General features: G+C 48.4%; 2 protein-coding genes and 4 non-coding genes across 7 annotated transcripts; all 6 read right to left on the reverse strand.

Annotated features, from left to right (window-relative positions):
* Positions 1 to 5,284: 5,284 nt before the first annotated feature.
* Positions 5,285 to 9,556, reverse strand: CUNH18orf32 (chromosome unknown C18orf32 homolog). 2 transcript variants are annotated; one of them, XM_013004760.2, is made up of 3 exons: positions 9,488 to 9,556; positions 7,056 to 7,232; positions 5,285 to 6,014 (listed from the first exon to the last, which is right to left on the reverse strand). In XM_013004760.2, exons 2-3 carry the CDS (start codon positions 7,218 to 7,220, stop codon positions 5,949 to 5,951), a joined length of 231 nt encoding a protein of 76 aa, XP_012860214.1. In that variant the 5' UTR covers positions 7,221 to 7,232; positions 9,488 to 9,556; the 3' UTR covers positions 5,285 to 5,948. The 2 variants fall into 2 exon arrangements, with proteins under 2 accessions (XP_012860214.1, XP_045152215.1); XM_045296280.1 differs by lacking the exon at positions 9,488 to 9,556 and adding an exon at positions 9,101 to 9,237.
* A 749-nt stretch (positions 9,557 to 10,305) lies between these two features.
* RPL17 (ribosomal protein L17) lies at positions 10,306 to 13,049 on the reverse strand. The gene is made up of 6 exons (XM_030887316.2): positions 12,995 to 13,049; positions 12,874 to 12,914; positions 12,009 to 12,143; positions 11,704 to 11,802; positions 11,125 to 11,316; positions 10,306 to 10,368 (listed from the first exon to the last, which is right to left on the reverse strand). Exons 1-6 carry the CDS (start codon positions 13,032 to 13,034, stop codon positions 10,321 to 10,323), a joined length of 555 nt encoding a protein of 184 aa, XP_030743176.2. The 5' UTR covers positions 13,035 to 13,049; the 3' UTR covers positions 10,306 to 10,320.
* On the reverse strand, positions 11,010 to 11,071 carry LOC115871681. The gene has a single exon (XR_004047405.1). It is a non-coding gene; the product is annotated as a small nucleolar RNA SNORD58 (small nucleolar RNA).
* On the reverse strand, positions 11,894 to 11,960 carry LOC115871680. Its single transcript, XR_004047404.1, has one exon. It is a non-coding gene; the product is annotated as a small nucleolar RNA SNORD58 (small nucleolar RNA).
* On the reverse strand, positions 12,750 to 12,814 carry LOC115871679. The gene has a single exon (XR_004047403.1). It is a non-coding gene; the product is annotated as a small nucleolar RNA SNORD58 (small nucleolar RNA).
* A 71-nt stretch (positions 13,050 to 13,120) lies between the features above and the next one.
* LOC115871682 lies at positions 13,121 to 13,185 on the reverse strand. Its single transcript, XR_004047406.1, has one exon. It is a non-coding gene; the product is annotated as a small nucleolar RNA SNORD58 (small nucleolar RNA).
* Between the last annotated feature and the right edge of the window lie 6,908 nt (positions 13,186 to 20,093).

The following is a 20,093-nucleotide window of genomic DNA, read 5'->3' on the forward strand; positions in this document are numbered from 1 at the left end:
GATAGAAACAAGGCCGGAGATCGCATACATTTTGCGAGATGAATGGCTTGTTCATAGCAAATAGCTTTTTCAGCACACCTGGATCTGTCCAGATGGGGCACACCGAGGTTGGATGGACTACATCTGTGGGAAGAGACACTGGAGAAGTTCAATATCAGCAGCGAAGCCCAGACCCGGGGCTGACGATGAACAGACCACCAATTGCTCACACTTGAGTCCAGGTTGAAGTGGAAGAACATGAAAACAAGTCCATGCGAGCCAAAATACAACCCTGAGGACAGCCCACCTGAACATCTTTGCTGCTGACGGAAGACCTGATGTACTGTGGGAGAACGTCAAGAACATCATCATGAAGAAGGCAAAAGGTCATCACAAAGCCAAGAAAGAAGGACAGGATCAAAGCCGATGTCAAGAGAGACTCTGAAACTGGCTCTTCATCATAGAGTCTCACTTCCATCAATTAGATAACACTCACAGTGACCAAACAGGACAGGGTAGAACTCACCAGGGGTTCTGAGATTGTGCGGAGTAGCTAAGGCAAAAGGAAGAAATATTAACAATCCCATTAATATCAAATTGCTGAAGAGAAAACTCCAAAGGACAGCTCAAGAAGGCAAAGTAAAACTATTATAATGAAATGTGCAAAGACCTGGAGTTAGAAAACCCAAAAGGAAGAACATGCTCAGCACATCTGAAACAAAGAACTGAAGAAAGAAATTCAAGCCTTAACTTGCTATCCTGAAAGATTCTATGGGCAAAATATTGAATGACGCAGGAAGCACTTCACCTCTCAGGAGATAGCATATGAGAAAAAAATCAATGGTACTGAAGGACGAAGTCCAAGATGCACTGGAAGCATTTCCAAAAATAAGGCTCCAAGAATTACTGGAATACCAATTGAAGTACTTCAACAAGCTGAGGAAGCACTTACTTGTCTCTGCCAGGACATTTGGAAGACAGCTACTTGGCCACTTGACTGAAAGCGGTCCACATGTGTGACCCAACAGAATGCTCAAATTATAGAATATCAAATGCAAGTTAAATTTTGCTGAAGAGCATCCAACAACGGTTGCAGTACATTGATAGGAAGCTGCCACTGGTTCAGCCCAGATTCAGAAGAGGACGTGGAACAAGAGATATCCGAAAGGAAAGAATACCAAAAAGTTGTTTACTTGTGTTTTATTGACGAAGGCATTCAACTGTATAGATCCTAACAGACTATGAGTAGCCTTAAGAAGAATGGGAATTCCCAACACCTAATTGTGCTCACGCAGAACTTTGACACGGATCAAGAGGCAGATGTGTGCACACAGTAAGACACTACTGCATGGTTTAAAATCAGGAAATGTGGCAAGGAATCCAGGACAGATAAACCTCTCAGGACCAATAATGAGAGTAGCAATACCAGGAGGGGAAGGGGAAGGTGGGGGGAGAAAGGGGGAACAGATCATAATGATCTACATATAAACCCCTCCCAGGGGGACAGACAACAGAAAAGTGGGTGAAGGGAGACATCGGTCACTGTAAGACATGAAAAAATAATAATTTACAAATTATCAAGGGTTCAGGAGGGAGGGAGAGAGGGTGGAGGGGGGGAAATGAGGAGCTGATACCAAGGGTTCAAGTGGAAAGAAAATGTTTTGAAAATGATGGGAACAAATGTACAAATGTGATTGACACAATGGATGGATATATGGATTGTGATAAGAGCTGTATGAGCCCCCAATAAAATGATTTTTAAAAAAACAAGAAAAGGGGGAAGCCAAGCCGGAACCTCCCAACAATTTTAATCCAACCTTTTGCCCAACAAAAAAACAAAAGCCCCGGGTTAAGAGAAAAAAAAAGCCGCAACAAAAATGGGTGGAAGGCTTATTAAGACTCTGCAATATGCAGATGACACAACCTTGCTTATTGAAAGTGAAGAGGACTTAAAGCACTTGCTGACGACGAGCAAAGATTGAAGCCTTCAGTGTGGATTACAACTCATTATAAATTAGACTAAAATCCTCAGAAATGGGCCAAGGATAACTTAATGACAAATGGAGAAAAGATTTTAAGTTGTCGAGGATTCTGTCTTGCCTGGACCCACAATCTGTGCTCATGGAAGCAGCAGTCAAGCCATCAAGCGATACACTGCATAGGGCAGGGGTGTCAAACTGGGGGCCTACGGGTAATTTTTGTGTGGCCATGATGCTCTGAAATACAATGAAAATAGAAAAAACTGTTATGAAGAAAACAGCACTTAGGGAGATCGAGGTAATACCGTGCACACAATTCCCTCCTGACGTTCCTTCATTTGTGGTGGCGTTTACGGTTTCCTCTTCTTGAGACTGCAAACCGCGCTCCAGTGAACACTGGTGTAAAAGTCACTATTGGAGTTTCATAATCTCCTGTCAACGTGAGCGAAGGGGTGGTGCCTAGCCTGTCAATCAGGTCGCAGGTTGATGACCTCATTTGGAGGCCAGACAGACAGACTCTCCTTGCAACACCTTCCTGCTGACAAGCCACAAGGAGCTATGCTGATGGAGCCAGAGACCTGGAGCTGGAGGAGCCATGTGGAGACCCAACGCCAGTGCTGAGCTGCTTCCACAGACACTGGATCCACAAGACTTTCCACCCACTGGCCTGTGATCTTCCATTGCATGTGATGTGAGTTTGAAGAGGAATATTTGGACCGGCACTGGACATATCTGGACTGGCTGGGATATTTTCTCAATATGCAATGGCTCTTTTATATATAGCTCTTTCTTATACACATGAGTTTCTATGAATTTGTTTCGCTAGTCCACCATGACCCACACACTGGGGTATGAGCCTAGTGGTGGAATTGCTGGTCATGATATTTCCATTTAACTTTTTGAGCAACTGCCACCTAGTTTATCGTAGCATCAGTACCACCTTGCATCCTCATCACCCATGGATAGGGGCCCCCATTTCTGCACATCCTTGAAAGGATTTATTCTGAACCTTAGCCATCCCAGTGGGAGTGAAATGCTCTCCCTGTGCATTTGTGTCTCTCTGATGCCTCCTGGTACCCAGCTTCTTTTTCAAGTATTTGGGGACCATTGGAATGTCCTCCCTGGTGAAACGTCTATTCAAGTCCTTCGTCCATTCCCCACCGCCCCCCACCCCCTTCACTCATTGGGCTTTTTGTTTTTAAGTTGAAGTTTTGTATGCTTGTATTCTAGTTATTAGATTCTTAATCAGATATATGGTTTCCCAAGATATTCTTCCATCCAGGACCTCGTCTTACTCTTTTGGGCGGTGGTGATGTCTTTCGGTGAACAGGTTTTTCATTTTCATGACATCCCAGCTATTTCTAGCTGTGTATGCCTTTGCCGGAGGAGAACCTCCACTGTGAAAGGCAGGCCTGACCAAGTGGCCTTTCCTTTTTCTTCTAAGAATTTTATACTTTGTTTCCATATTAAGGTTCTTAATGGATTTAAAATTAAAAAGAAAAAAGTAGACCGTGTGAGGCATGGATCATGCTTCCTTTTCTGCATGTGGGGATCTAATTTCCCAGGACCACTTAGTGAAGACGCTTTTCCTCTGAGACGGACTTGGCACCTTTGTGACAACCAGGTGGCCAGTGTGGACACTGTCTAAATGATAAAAATGACTAGTAGAAGCCCCCGACCACAGATGTGTTCATAGGGCTTCAATGGCTGAGTTTTTTCTTAAAGCAGCTCACCAGGGCCTTCTTTTGAGATTCCTCTGGGGAATCCCCTTCCCACCCCCCACCTACTGGTTAGCACCATCTCAAAACTTCATCTGCATTAAAGTCCTTTCCTTAAAGAAAAACGTTCCTTGTATACAAAAGACAATCAACTCAGTGGTCTAGATTACCATCAGTCAGTGCCAAAGACCACAGTGGTGCACCGGGCTGAGGCATCAACCTGCCAAGGCAGGAAAAGCATGTGGGGAGAAGTAATCAGAACTCCAGGAAAAAACAACACTTGTATATAAAAGGCAGCTCAGTTTCATTCCAGGCTCATGCTCTTCTCCATGAACAACATGCACACTCTTACTTTCTGGCTCAGTCCCAGAAGGAAGCAGATGGCATCTTCCAAACAACGGAAGGGCTAGAAGCGGAAAGGGGCAAGTGGGTTTGGAAAAGGTGCAAATACTCGTGGTTGAGGTGTTGATAGGAGACGATGGATGGAATACTTTGACCTCACTCTCTTTCTACCCAGTCCCCGCTGACCCCACCCAAAGGGACCCAGAGGGCATGGGAAGCCTGTTGAGATCACCCACATAGCTCTCTTGGGATGAAAAGCCGAGCAGGAGGCAGAGTAGACATGGCGGGTCCCGTAGAAGGCACCTGGCCCACTCACAGGGACTGAGAGACCGATGACAATGGCAGGAGCTGTGGGAGGTCAAGTGGAGATGAGTGTCAACTATCTCAACGGGAAGAAGTCAGCAATGCCGCATCAATCACTCAACAGAGAAACAGAGATCGCATTTATCGACATTATAGACATCTATACATGACCAAACAGCCAGACGAGCTCATCCGGGGACTAGGCGATTGGGGACATTATTAACCCTGCAGTATTTTGAGTGTAAAGAAACCATTTGCGTATTTAATGAAAACAAATCCTTTTTAAGAAATGGCTACACAAAAAGGGGCAAGCTGTAGAGTCGGAATAAAAGCATGGGAAAGAACAGCAACTTTCCATCCAACATGCACTGTTTGGCCAGGAACGTGCTGTGTTTAGTTGTTCAACTTTACAAGCCAAATGACACACCGCATCCAGATGAGCCGGTGCAGATCTGCACCCAGTCCAGACACCCAGCTTCTAGCAGAGCCCCAGGGCTCAAGACCTCTGACGCGGTGCCTGTTCCAGGGACTGCAGACCCTTCCTCTGCTACCATGCTGCCTGTCACTGGACTGCAGACCCTTCCTCTGCTACCATGCTGCCTGTCACTGGGGCCCAAGGGCAGCAGGCCCCTCGGACTCCTCCCTGCTTCAGAGGAAAGAGAAGACAGTCTGCCAGCAGTTACAGATCCCTCCCTGAAGCGGCCCAGGCCCCCAGCTGTGTCCAGCCAGCACAGAAGTGCCCAGTCAACCCAGGGAACTGGCCACTGCTGACCACCACTGGATTTTGGAGCATGAGGCTATGCCACAACACCTAACAGGGTGACACGTCCGATTTACTCTTCAACACAAAACATACAGCTGTCCCACCCCTCCAAGTCCCCTGACACTCCGATTCTGATGCGTTGCCAAAAAGTTCCCTTTTACCGACTTGGAGAGACTTTCAGAGAAAAAGGAACCACAAGGTAAACTGAATATTTATTACATTTATGGAAGTAGAAGGAATGCAGGAAGGATTAGAATTTTATAACATACAGTTGGCATCTCTGCAAAAGATGTTACATTTTCCAAAGGAGTTCTCCGTACTTGCCTACCCTGTCTACCCTCCTCAGAACTAGACATGGTACTGACTACTCTCACCGAGAAGGGGCTCCACTGTGCCGGGCGGTAATGATCTCCGTGTTTCAAGCCATCAATGGCCGCCAAGCCACTCCTCCCTTTCCCGCACAGCCTCAGTAGAACTGCCCCCATTCAAGAGTGAAGAGCCTACAGTCACGAGAGCAAACCGCAGGCAGACCCAGGAGAATGACTGCCAGCGGCCCTCGCAGGGCGTGAAGTACGGAGTTAGGGACAGCCTACTGACTTGGCCGCCTATGAACTCATAGGCTTCCAACTGCAATCGTGAAAAGGAGAGTTGCGTTCAGTGACAGGAGGGACTCAGAAATGAGGTCAGTGAGTGTGATTAAATACATTTTAAATATAAATACTAGGCATTTTTTGATTCACCTATCAGGGAAACAGCTACTATCAAGAACTCTGCTTCGGAGAAAAAGGTCAGAGACAATGACAAAGGTGCTTCATATTGTCAGGTCCATTTTTAAAGCAATGAGCGCTCTGGAGAAGGGCCGCTTTAGTCTTTCTTTTTAGCCGAGCTTTCTGTTGTTTCTTTTGTTGGGAATCCATTCATGTCTGCACCCTAAAATGACAAAATTAAGAAAAACACAACTTAGCCAGGGTGGCTGTCAGACACCCGTGGGGCACAGGCTCTGACCTCAGTCCAGAAGCAGCTGGTGAGATGTCATGCTCCACCAGAGCGGCCCCTCCCGGCCCGCTCAACACCAGGTGACCGCGCGGCCCATGCCGGCAGTGTCCCCACAACCGGCTGCAGACTAGACTGTTGTGACTGATCTGGAGCCAGATCGCCAGGCCTCTCTTTGTAGGCCGTCGTGGTGGGGAAGCCCGGGCTGAAGCCTGTTTCACACCGTGGCAACATGCAAGGGGCTGTGTCTGAGGGGGAAAGCTGGGCTCACACATTTGGGGTGAGGGTGCTACCATTCAACCACCACCTGCCCCTTCAGAGAGTGCTGTGGTTAGTGCTGGGCTGCTCACCACAAGGTAGCAGTTCAAACCCACCAGCGGCTCCAAGGAAGGGAGGTGAGGCTTTCTGTTTCCATAGAATTGACAGCCTCAGAAGCTCAAAGGGCCAGTTCTAGCCTGTCCGGTAGGGTTTCCATGAGTCGGAATGGAATCAATGGTCGTGGGAGGCCCCTCCAGAAGGAAATGGGCAGGATTGTTAAATTGGTGGTTGGGAGGCAACAGTCGACTCAATTTTAACACACACAAATGGTAAACACGACAGAGATGTCTACATATTTACTTCAAAAAGATCTTAACTCTTCCAATTTGCTACCAAAAGTTATCAAACCTGGGAACTAACAGTATCATCTTTCCACCCACTCGCGGTTATCACTACTCTCAACCACCATGAAGATCTGAGGCTCACTTTGGTCCTTAGTAGCGAACCACATGAACCAGAGGTCTTCGTTTAAAACCTTTGGGGACAGCACAGGTGAATGACTCCAAAGCCCAGCCAAACATCCTCTTGCACAGAAAGAAAGAAATGAAGACACACCGCGGGCGTACACGCCCAGCCCCAAACCCTGCCTTTCCAAACAGCTGACCAGTTAAGGGTTTTGCCCAGTCGCATTCCTGAATCAACCCATTTGAATGCTCTTACCTTGTAGTCACCTTTGCTTTTATTTTGAGCGCCAGCTTCTTGGACACCTTTTTTGGGCCATAGACGACTGACAAACGGGGCGACCAGAGGGTATAAGTAAGGCTCCAGGAATTTTTTGTAGACCCAGAGGAAGACTGGAATGACGATACATGGAATACACACCATTGTCCCGGTAGTCTGTGGGGGGAAGAAAGACCTGATCACAAGTTCATGCTGGCAGGAAATGACAGAGAATTAAGTAGTTGCAAGGCCTGCCTGCTGCAAAGGATTACTACCGTGAGGGAAACAGGTAGAACATACTGTGAGTGAAAAAGGGTGCCTATTAGGGACAAAGTTGCCGTGTGCAAGGTCAGGGAGTCAGGCGGTGGCTCAGTTCTGACTCATAGCGACTCAGGGCACAGCAGCATGAACCACCACCCAGTCCTGTGGCATCCTCACAACTGTTAGAGCGGAGCCCATTGTTGCAGCCACTGTGTCAGTGCATACAACGTTCTGTTGCCATTCATGAGCTTTTTCAGTATCTGACACTGTGCCACTGCTATTTATATTGACCTAGAGATCGAAACCCAACTCACCACTTCAGGTCATTCTGACTCACAGCAACCCCATAGGACAGCGGAGAACTTGTCCCCTGTGAGCTTTGAGACTGTTAAGTCTTTTGAGGCTCGTCTTTCTCCTGAGGAGCAGCTATTGGTTTCAAACTGCTGACCGTGAGGTTAGCAGCCCAACATGTAACCATTACTCCACCGGGGCTCCTATAGGGCAGAGAATGGCCCCAAGAGGTTTCCAAGGCTGGAATATTTACAAAAAGGAGTCCTAAAGGTGGTATGTTAGGCTTGGGCTGTTAACCACAAAGTCCACGGTTCAAGCTCACCAGCTGCTTGGAGGGAGAAAGATGAGGCTGTGTGCTCTGGTGAAGAGTCAGTCTTGGAATTGACTCTGTTCCAGATGGCAGTGGGTCTGGGTTTTGATTGAATCTTTATGGAGGCACTGTCCAGTCTTTCTCCCTCTGAGAGGCTGATCTTTCAGCAGGCAGCAGAGCACGGAGGGCGCTCCTAGAACTCCCAGTGGTGAGGGCCCGATACATCAGTGTGAAGACAAAATGCACAATGGCACTGCAAATCGTCAAAAGGCCAGCAAGCTACTTCAGAACAATCAGACCACAAAAACCTGATGGATCACAACCGCCTGAGCTCAGCTAACAGCAAGAAGGAGCTATGTCAATGAATGTGTGAGGGGGGCCCAAACCTGTCCAGGTTTACAGGAAAAAGGATTTCCCATTTCTGGGTTCCTAGCTTAATGCTCTTTCTTTGTCCTCTTCCAATTAACCTGTTATGTATGCCCCTGGTAACCCCTAAAAGTAACCTTCAAGACAACTGATAATGTTACATATAAACACTTACTAGACGGTTGGCAAGAGCTCCAAGATTAGCATTTGGCCTTTGTAATTGGAACTGTTCTTTTATATTTTATATATATTTTAGATTTTAATGAGCTAAAATACATTGTCTAATACCCAAGAACACATATGCATGTGAAAGTTGGACATTGAATAAGGATGTCCAAAGAATAGATGTGAATCACGGCGCTGGAGGATCGTGATAGTTCCCCGGGCTGCCAAAGGACAATCAAACCTGTCCTGGAAGAAGTACAGCCAGAATGCTCCTTAGAGGCAGGGGCGGGGAGACGCGTGTACTTTGGACCTGTTATCGGGAGAGAGCGGCTCCTGGAGGACATGATGCTTGGTGAAGTGGAGGGGCAACAGAAGAGGGGAAAGCCCTCCACGCCAGGGTTGGACAGAGTGGCTGCAACAGTGGGCTTCAAGCTCAAGAACAACTGTGAGGATGGCGCAGCACAGGGGCCGTTTCGTTCTGTTGTACATAGGTTTGCTACGAGTCTGAATGACCCAACGCACGTAACCACGAAACGAACTGAGTCAAAATCGAGGCTTTTATAAATGAAACTTATACCCTTCCTTCTACTTTAAGACGTGGAAACTGTGGCTGAGAGAAATCTACGGGGTTGCTCGGGAGAGACTGATTTACCTCCGCACGTTACAACGAAGCAAACAATACATCTGAAACTGGAGGCGAGCGATCTCCTTCCTGCGGCGTAATCTAAGCCAACAACGGACCAGGGAGGGAAAGGCTGACTCCAACAGAAACCGAACCGGTTCGGTGGACGCAGGCCACCTCCCTCTAAGCAGCCCGGGGCAGCCCCTCACTTAACTGGAGACCAAAGGTGAGCGGCTGTGGGCGCAAGACGGGAGCAGGCGAGACAGACAAGCACACGAAGGCAAGGGGCGGCGCAATGGAGACCAGGAGGGCAGGCAGGGAAGGGCCAGCGCCCGAGGGCGAGGCTAGCGTCGGGGCAGCCGGCAGGAAGGCCGAGCTCAAGCCCTCCCGCCCCGGCCCAGCCCCAGCCCTGCTCACCGCGTTCACGAAGCCAGTGGAAATGTCTGCACTTCCGGCAGGAGGGGCGACCGACGGCGGAGCCAATGGGCTCCTCCAAAGGGGGCGGACAAAGGCGCGCCTGCGTCAGCGTGAGGTGGCGTACGTCTGACGGCCTCGCGCAGGGCTGCACTTCCGGCGCTGCGTTAACTTGTGGCCGGAAGCCACCTGGCGCTACCGGAAGAGCCGTCCCCAGCCGGTTTGCAGACGCTGGTGTGGATAAACCGCGGCCGGGAAGCCGAGCGGGCTCCCCGCACAGGGTCGGTCGATTTTGCGGCCGCAGCCCCGGTGTCTGGGCAGCCCCCGCAGAAGGCCCTCTCCAGAGGCGGCGCTGGTACTGGAATCTGCTTACCCCACCACGCACTGGAGCTCCCATGAACGGACACCACCGGTGTATTAGGGAACTGGTTAACCTTAAACTGGGTTGACTATTGGTTTACACCACTCAGCATTCACGTGCTGGCTAGAAGGGAACTAACTGGTGTGAATGAAGTCTACTAGTTGAATTCAACTGCCATTTAAGGATTCCACTACTAGGCATTTATTAAAAGAAAAAAAACCATACAAATGCTTATCAACCGGGAAACAGGGCACACCCATTATCCTACAATAACAAGCAGCTAGAAAGAGATGCAACTATGCATTGTTCTTAAATAAAATTTTAGTTACATCACAGGGCATGCAGAAAAGCCAATGTTTCTAAGCGCTGGCATGGTTAAATGATATTTTGTGATTAATGCTTGAAACACAGTTAAAGAATAAAAAGGCAACCACATACTGCTTTAACTTTTATTTTTTATTATTTTAAGATTAATTTATTCCCGAGCCATGAGTTTTTGCTTCTTCAGTTTCTTCTGGGAAATCTGAGGGGAAGAAAGAAAAAGGGTCCGTAATTGCATTTTACCCATTAACATGTTTAGGTTAGTACTTGGCATTTGGAATCCAGGATACATTTCCCACCAAGCTTAACTGCTAGGTTATTTATCCACAGGCCAATACTAAATACATTAATAAAAAATACCAAACCAATTGAACCCATTCAAGTTGGAAACCCCAACCTGGAATTGTAGCCAAAAAAATAACATTAAGAATGAGATCCCACATTTATGCCAAGACAGAAGACCATGGCAACCCTATATAGTTTCCAAAGCAACTCCTTTGGGGAGCAGTCTACCTCCATTTTTCTCCCTTGGAGCACTGGGGGGTGGGGTGCGCACCTTGACTGCCTGCTAACTCTATCGCTAACACCAGAGCCCCAACAATCAAAAACAAAACAAAGCATCCAGCTCAACCAGCCACACAGCACGAATGTCATCACACTCGGAGAACAGTCAAGGGGAAGAGTCCAGATTCCTGGCTTACTGGACTATGGGCTAAATCCAGGCTGGTATGTGGTGGATATCCAGGTGAGGCCACCAGCAAATGGCAGCCTTCCTCACTATAAATTTACTCCCCAGTGTCAACAATGTGATCCACAAACACCACTATAAGAACAGCGAATGAAGTTGCTCAGAGTTTATTTGCTTTTCATGGCATTCAAAGGTGTCCTAAGAGTCATCATAGCAACCACAAACCTTCCCACCATGAAACCATGGCAACTGAGCAGCCCAGCCAGTTACCTTTTTCTTCTGTGCGACCTCCTCTTCCGGTTTGGGAACGATCTGTTCCTTCTCGGTCAGGATCATTTCAATGTGGCAGGGGGAGCTCATGTATGGGTTGATCCGACCATGAGCTCTGTAAGTCCGGCGGCGCATCTTGGGAGCTTTGTTCACCTGGATGTGCTCAATGACCAGAGAATCCACATCTAAACCCTGGGAAGGGTACAGGGAAAAACAAACCCACACCATTTAACAATCTAATAATAACAACACAGAAAACTGAGTAATTGTAAGATTCCACCTCACCTCCAAAGCCCTGCCAGCCTTAGTTTTCAAAGCATAAGCTAAGAAACCAAATAGCATGGTTTCTTGTTTGCTTTCATTACTCAGACACTAATATGCGAGACTAGAGATCCATTTGCTCTGTAATTATATCCCTTTAATCATTTTTACCTGAAAACATTCTACCAAACTCAGTGCCATTGAGCCAATTTTCACCATTCCAAGAGCAAAACAATTTAAAGTAATAAATCCAGACAACAGCAACACAATTCAACCACCTATTCAGTTGCATACATGAATGCCATTAAGTTTGGTTACCTTCAGTTCAGCATTGCTTTCTGCATTTTTAAGCATGTGAAGCAAAAATTCAGCACTCTTTTTGGGCCACCGACCCTGGGTCCAACCCCACTGTTTGGCCTGGGGGTAAAAAAAGCAAAGGTGATTAAGTTATTTTCTCCAACTTAAGTCAGTACCATCACCAAGATGAATTATGCTGCCAAGCATGAAGGTTGCTCAGAATATAATTGTGTTTTCATGGTTATTCCAAAGGTGTCCTAAGATGGTCATCACTGCAACCCAGAGACGGGTCATTCTTAAACCAACTTTCTTTACCGGACTCTTACCTGGGCACACCGACCAACACCACCCTTGTAGCGTCGGAAAGGCACACACTGCTTCTGCACAGTCACGTCTTTCAGGTATTTGGTGGCTTTCCGGATGTGCATGCCTTTGATGGCCTGGGCCGTCTCACGGGTGTTCTGTGTCCAAAGAACATAAACTACTGCTTAATAACTCAACATTCTTGGTCAACAAAGTTCAAGCACATTTTCAAACACTGGAAAGTTGTAAAAAGCTTTCATTTGCACCATACCCTCCCCCTCAAATGCATTCTCCACTTAACAGGGCGGACTCCTGTCATAAGCCAACCTCATTTAAGAATTCTTCCCTATTAACATTTTTCTTATTTTTGGAAACCTGGCAAAAATTAGCCATAACATGGAACACCTGAGTAGAACACCAGCCAATTATGTTTTGTAACACCATACTAAGGCATCACAGGAACACCTGAAAATGGAATACCGGTGGAATAAATCTGCCCTTGTGGTTTTTCCGAGGCTATCAATCTTTCCTGGAGCGAAAAAACCTTAATTTTCAGCAGAGCAAGTGGCTGGTAGGTTTGAACCATTGGGTGGCATAATCCACTCTACGGACATCCATCATATAAAAAATCCCACAGAACTAAGTGCAGTGTGCTTCAACCTGAGCTACACATTGATTTATGAAATTGCGTGGCTTTTGCTCAACGACAGGTTAAAATCGTGATGTCCACTATACCCTGATGCTCTGGGTCTACATGGCTGGCAGCTGCTCAGAATGTCATCATTTTCATGGTTAATCCAAAGGTGTCCTAAGAAAGTCATCACAGCAGCTCCACTCCCATGAACCCCCACTGGAAAAGTGCACGAGCACAGGTGTGCCTGGCCATACCTTGAAGTGGACCCGGAGGTTCGACCCTCTTGATTTGCAGGCTGAAACGAGAAGAAAGTGGAGTTAGAAGCCGGCGCTCATCCTTCCTTAACCAGGAAGAAGGCATCTCCCATCCACTCACATTTTGTGGGGTTTTCTGGGTCGAGTGAGTAGCGAACCATTTTGGCAGGTCACCTGTAAGGAAGCACAACCCCATCGTCAGGCACATTCAAAGGGACAGAAGCTTAACGCCTACGGACTGGCCACAGCTGCTCGGCGGTGGCGGTTTCCACGGTTTATCCAAAGGTGTCCTAAGAAGCGCCATCATCGCAGCATTCCCTGGCCCCCCACCCCCGGATCGAGCCGTGGCTGAAGCTGGGCCTCAACCCCCGTCGGGTTCAACCCCGGGGCCGTCTCACGGCCTCTCCTCTGCGAAACCGCGGGTGGGCTTCCTCGGCCGACCCCAAAGCCAGCACCCTGCCCCTCAGGATAAACGAACTAGCGCCTCTGCAGCCTCCCTCCCACGGGCAAGGCCCCTCTCCGCACAGGCGCCACCTTAAGGCCTTTTAGCTCGCAGCCACGTTCGAGGCCATTGGTGTTGAAACACGGCTTCGCTCCCACTTCATCCTCAACAATTCCTCTGACCCGCCACCACTAGCGTCCACTCGGGTGGTCTCAGCGCCCCAGACCCACCTAGTCCATCATACCCACCCAACGTGCCCCCTTCGCAGGTCGCTGACGCAGGTCGCGCGGCACCCAATTGCGAGCGCTCCGCCTCGTCTCCCTGCCCGGTAAGCATCATCTCCAGAGAGGAGTTAGTAGTTTAGGGAGTTCGCCTCTCAGTTATCTCGAGAACGGCAGCACTGAGGCCAGGATGGCGGCGATTCACAGCGGATGGAACGCCAGAGCTCCACACCAAACACACACTCACCTCAGGCCGCTACAGTTAGAGGAAGAGCGGTGGGTTCTGGGAGAATTCATGGTTCACTCAACTTCTCGCGAGATTCTAGTCCCCAAACGAGATTTGAAACTGGGAGGCGAGAGGCGTAAGGGAACGTCGAATGTTTTAGGAAAGCCTGAAAACGTCTTGCCGTCTTAGAGACCGTCTCAAAACTCTCCCTTTTCGCATCATGTCCACTCCTAGCGACCTTTGTAGAACTGCCCTCTGAGTTTCCGAGACTGGACCTCTTTAATTTTCATCATATGACCTTAGACCTGTGACAGATCGTTGGTAGAGGACCGTTGAGGACCAGCTTTTGTGTCAAACTCAACAGCCACCAAGCCGATTCTGAGTCCGCTTTAGGACAGACTCCAACTGTCCCCGTGTGTTTCCCAGACTGATAGGTATTCTTTAAAAAAAAACAGTTTTATTAACATTTCCTCTACATGCCTTACATTTCAATAAGTCAGTCATATCAAGAAGAGTTGTACCATTTCCACTACATCCAATTCTAATGCGTTCTTCCCTGTCCTGTTAGCCACCTCATTTTTTTTCTAATGAGGCAAAAATATACACAGCAAAGCATTCCCTGGCCCCGCAGCTCCTACACGTGTAATTCAGTGCCGGTGATTATACGCTTTGTGTTGTACAACCACAGTGCACATCCTGTTCCAAATGATTCCCCCACCATGAACATAAACTCAATGCCCCTTTTCCCCTGCCCGTGGTAACACTGGTCAAGTGAGAGCAAGTCTTCATCTTTCCCCAGAGGAGCAGCGGTGGCTTCTGTCATTTAGTGATTAGCAGCCCCACGACTTATCCACTACACCACCCAAAGCGTGTAATCCAGCCCAGCACACCACTAGGGCTCCAAGGTTTTTGTGTGGATACGTGTTTTTACTTATTTAGTACAGATACCGTGGAGTGGGAATGCCAAACTGTATAGTAAATTTTTAGAAAGCAATTTAAGAAACAGACTGTCTTCCAATGTGGCTGTACCATTTGCCATTCCCATCAGTGGAGTAGAAGGTTCCCAGTTTGACCACAGCCTCCTCCTCATCTTTATTAGAGAAATCGTTGTGGATTTAAAACTATCGCATTGTGCTTTGAAGTTCGGTTCCGAGAGGCCTATGATGTTGAGTACCTTTTCATATGCTTAGTTAGCATTCATGTGTCTTTCTGGAGTCTCTTCAAAACTTTTGACTGTTTTTAAACAGGTTATCTTCTCAGTGAGTGGCAGGGGTTATTTACATATTCTGCACTCAAGCCTTTAAGAGTTACAAATATTTCTCCTTGGCTTTGGCTTATTTTTCTGTTTTCTTTTCTTTAAAAAAAAAATCATTTTATTGGGGGCTGGTACAATTCTTATCACAATCCATCCATCCATTGTGTCAAGCACATTTGTTGCCATCATCATTCTCAAAACATTTTCTTTCTACTTGAGCCCTTGGTATCAGCTCTTCATTTTTCTCCCTCCCTCCCCGCTCCCCCCTCCCTCCTGAACCCCTGATACTTTATAAATTATTATTATTTTGTCATGTCCTACACTGTCCAATATCTGTCTCCCTTCACCCACTTTTCTGTTGTTAGTCCTCCAGGGAGGGGGTTATGTGTAGATCATTGTGATCAATTCCTCCTTTCTCCTCCCCCTTCCCCTTCCCCTCCTGGTATTGCTACTCTCATTATTGTTCCTGAGGGGTTTATCTGTCATGGCTTCTGTGTGTCAAGAGCCTGATCTGTACCAGTGTACATGCTCCAGTCTAGCTGGATTTGTAAGGTAGAACTGGGGTCATGATTTGGTGGCGGGAGGAGGAAACATTAAAGAACTAGAGGAATGTTGTGTGTTTCATCGGTGCTAAACTGCACGCACCCTGGCTGGCTTGTCCCTTCCTGTGACCCTTCTGTGAGGGATGTCCAATTGTCTACAGATGGACTTTAGGTCTCCACTTTGCCCACCGTCATTCACATTGATATGGTTGTTTGTTTGGGGTCTTCTGATGCCTGATACCCGATCCCGATGATACCTCGTGATCACACGGGTTGGTGTGTTTCTTCCATATCGGCTTTGTTTCTTCCCTGCTAGATGGTCGCTTGTTTGTCTTCAAGCCTTTAAGACCCCAGACGCTATATTTTCTAATAGCCGGACACCATCAGCTTTCTTCACCACATTTGCTTATGCACCCGCTTTGACTGCAGGGATCCTGTGTGGAAAGAGAGCATCACAGAATGCCAGAAACTGAATATTTTTCTCCACTGAAGTATTGCTCACTTGTTTCAGGGCAGAAATCTCTCCTCTGGCCTTTTTAATATTGATGGCGGTCTTTTCTTTATTACACTTCATTTGCATTTTTATCCTCGTATTATTATTATTTTCTTCTTGCCGTTTTGTTTTGTGTAAAACCAACAGAACTGCCAACTGTCTAGTTAACAGCCCAACACGTTCCCCTCCATCACCAGGGCTCTTCAACATGCATGTACTCACCTGTACTCGTTCTGAGTTCTAAAAACTGTAAAACTTACATGAGAAAGAGTCTCTCTCCCTCCCTCCCTGCTCTATCCAATCGCCCCCAGTTCTCGACCTCTAAGGCATCCACGAACCAGGAGTATATGCAGGAGGGCGTCCCTGGATGGAGCAGGTCCGAGCTGGCCGGCTAACCAGAGGTGAGGGCTAGCAGTCCGTTCCGCGGAGCCTCTGGTTCTGATGAAAGGTCACAGCCGCCAACTCTGTGGGTGCAGTTCCGATTTTCAGCGCACGGTGGCGCCGTGAGCTGGAACTAACTGCGGGGCAAACGATGCAGGTTTTACACTTCCAGAAACTACACGTTTTCTTTCTTGTGTTTTGTTTTGTTTGTTTGTTTTTGTCATTAGTTTGTTGTTGTTTTGTTTTATATTGTTTCGTGGTTAAAAAAAAAGAAACATTTTGGGTGCCCAAACTGGTCTGAATGGCCTCTCTCTCTAATACTATATAAAATCTTCCACACTTGATTTTTCAAAAATAAAGATCACAGCAGCAAACCTTGGAAAGCTGTCCATACAAACCCACTGCCATGGAGTGAGTGGCTATCAGGAAACTTAGAGGACAGAACCACCCCATAGGGCTTCCAAGGCTGCCCGCCTTGACAGAGGCCAGCAGCCTCATCTTTCTCCGGAGGAGCAGCTGGTGGGTTTGAACCACTGACCATCCAGGTAGCAGCCCAGCCCTTTAACCACTGCACCACCGGGGCTCCTGCCACACCTGCTTCTCTGATTGCCAGTTATTTTGTTCTGTTCAGTGGCACAGGAGCCCAACGGACACACCGTAGCGTGTTGACCAATTGGATGGACACTTAGCTTGTTTTCAGCCTTTGCTTTTCCCCAAATAGTCTGGATTGGCCACTCTGTGTGCAGGTCACCTTGCATACTCGAGACAAGTCGCAGGATCGATTTTCAGACGTGGAACGGCTCAATCAAGATCTACAGACACTTGCAGTTTTGAAGGATGAAGTCGGCTGTGATGCGTTTCAATGTAAGCTTCAACCAGTGTCCCCACCTCCCACTCCAGGGGGCTCTGGTGTTGGGATGGTCCTGCTGGGTTGTCCAGAATTGGACCAGAGTCCAGGCCTTCATACCACGGTGGCCGGTCATTGGTTGTAGGCAACTACTCCAGGAAGGAGGTGAGTTTTGGCCCAGCCCCAAAGAAGGCTGACTGTGACCGACTCTGCCTTCGGGCAGCCCTCCCTGGGCTTGGAAAATAAGTCCTTCGTCCCTGAGGAGGGAGGAGCTGGGACACACCCCATTGTCCACCACTATTGTTGCACTTTACAGATAGGACAACTGAGGCTAGGAGGGGACAGAGGCAGGATGGGAACCCAGGTGGACCTTCAGTGTCGGCGCTCCTTATGGACGTCCTGCTTGCCAGTTTGACCTCAGTCTCTCTTTCCCTCCATCAGTTCTATTGGCACATAGGCCACATCTTGGATCATTCAGTAGTTCAATCATATCAAGAAGAGTTGTACAATCATCACCCCAGTCACTTTTGGTCTCTCTCTCTCTCTCTCTCTCTCTCTCTCGCTCATGCCTGTCTTCCTGACTGCTCATCAGTGACTTCCACGTTTCTAGGGGACCTGAGCTCATGATTGCTGGCCCGAGCCAGGGCTATCCCAGGATCCCCCATCCTGCCTTGCGGAAATCCGTGTCTTGCTTGGCTGTCACCCAGCATGCCAACATTTGCCTGGCTCCGGAAGGCCAGGTACTCAGGTCACTGTTCAGGGAGCGAGGCCTAAGGACAGCAGTGTTTAGGGAGGGCTATCCAAGGGGGAGCTGGTGGGTGGTCAGTCAGATGGGAGGCTGGGTTTGGAGTCCAGCAGAGTACCCAGAAAGTTGTAGCAACGACCCTCAAACAGAACCAGTCACTTGTCTTCAGAGGCAATTCTGAGTGGCTGGGCACTGCCCGCCCTGCCGGTTCCTCGTCCAGTGCGGACGCCTCCCACGTTACCAGGCTGGCGCTTACCCATTTGCATTACTCAGGGCGCCAGACTTGAGGTAGTAAGAGTTTGACAGGGACAAAAAGGGCAAGGATGGAACCACCACACACCCTCAGAGGCCTCAGACACGACTTCCCAGGCCCAGGCCTCCCTGGGCTTAGTTCCTACATTTTGCCTGGTGCGGTCCCGAAGGCACCATGGAGAGATGCGTGCCATCCCCGCATTCCACAGGTTCTCCCAGGGAGCACCTGGCTCAGCAGAAAAGCCTGTGGTAGGTAGCCCAGTCAGTGCCTACCTGCGGTGCCCGCAGCAGGAGCTGTGCTGGCCACCTGAGGCCCTGCAGTTCTGGGTCAGTGCACCTGAGAGCCCTGTGTCTCTGAGACACAGGTGTGGGAACAATGTCCCAATCCCAGCAATCCTATACCACAGTTGCCCCTCCCGGTATTTACCTCTCTCTAAAGGAGCCCTGGAGGCACACTGGTTATATGTTGGGCTGCTAACACACATCTATATCATATCACATGTATGTTGGTTACATGTTGGGCGGCTAGCATATCGATAACATATCACATTTATGTTGGTCTGCTAACATATATATAACATATATCTTGGTTATATGTTGGTTTGAAACCACCAGCTGATCTATGGGAGAAAGATGAGGCTTTCTACTCGCTGAAAGACTGTCTTGGGGTCCCACAGGGACAGTCTGCCCTGTCCTTTAGGGTCACCGTGAGCGAGAATCGACTCTGTGGCAGTGAGTTTGGGGGTTGGTGCCCTGGGGCCTCATCGACTATGCAGGTCCTGGTGGAGAAGCCGGAAACAACAAATCCATAGCCATTGGAAAGCTGACCTGACACAGAGAGATGTCAAGTGGGCCCAGCAGGAGTTTGACAGTTTGTCCAAACAACTGGTTTTAATCGAGGCTGTCAGTCTCTTAGGACAAAGTGTGATCGCCTGGCGTGGTAAATCAGTTGGCCGGCGTGGATTAGCCAGACCCTCTTCTGAGAGTGGAATGTCCTTGTAGGGGACTTTCATAGAAGTGAGTATGAGTGTTCTGTTTTTGTTTTGTTTTTTGATTGTCAATCCCCCCCTTGCCCTCTCCCAGAAAAGCCTTAATCCCTTGGCAGGACTTTTCCGATTCTCCTTGGTCTGGACTTCTATACAATGCTGCTTTGAGCTTCACTTAGAAATTGGTGCTAATAGCCGGCAGAGGGAATGCTTTTCAGGACAAGCAGTAAGATGGAATGCCTTTCTCCCAGGGTTGGAGCCCTTTTCTTTGCCTCTCGGATGTGGGCTGCCGCCCGGTCCTTCCTGTCCTCCGGCCTGCCTTGCCCTGTCCTCCCAGAGCTGGTGCTGAGGGAGACGGGGGTTCCAGGACACATGTCACAGAGCCATATTGGCATCGGGAACCTGGGATGGTGTGTTAGTCTGGGTTGACTAGAGACACAAATCCAGAGACACTCAGATGTGTAAGAGAGACCTTTATATCAAAGAGCAATTGCACATTAAGAAAACACCCCAGCCCACTTCAGATCAAGTCTGTAAGTCTGATATCACTCCGTTATGTCAATACTAGTCCATAAATTCCTCTTTGGACTCACCCAGCCATGCAATGATGCTGAATGCAGGAAGATCACAGGCCACTGGGTGCAGAGTCTTGTGGATCCAGTGGTGGTGGAAGCTCCTCAGCACTGGCATGGGTCTCGAAGTGGCTCCTCCAGCCCCAGGGCTCTGGCTCCATCAGCATAGCTCCATATGCTTTGTCAACAGGAATATCAAGCAGAGTATGTGCTAGCCTCCAGCCATGCAATGATGCTGAATGCAGGAAGATCACAGGC

The sequence above is a fragment of the Echinops telfairi genome, unplaced genomic scaffold (assembly GCF_000313985.2).
Source record: "Echinops telfairi isolate 266 unplaced genomic scaffold, ASM31398v2 ScPeMD7_7400;HRSCAF=8409, whole genome shotgun sequence".
Classification (NCBI taxonomy): Eukaryota; Metazoa; Chordata; class Mammalia; order Afrosoricida; family Tenrecidae; genus Echinops; species Echinops telfairi.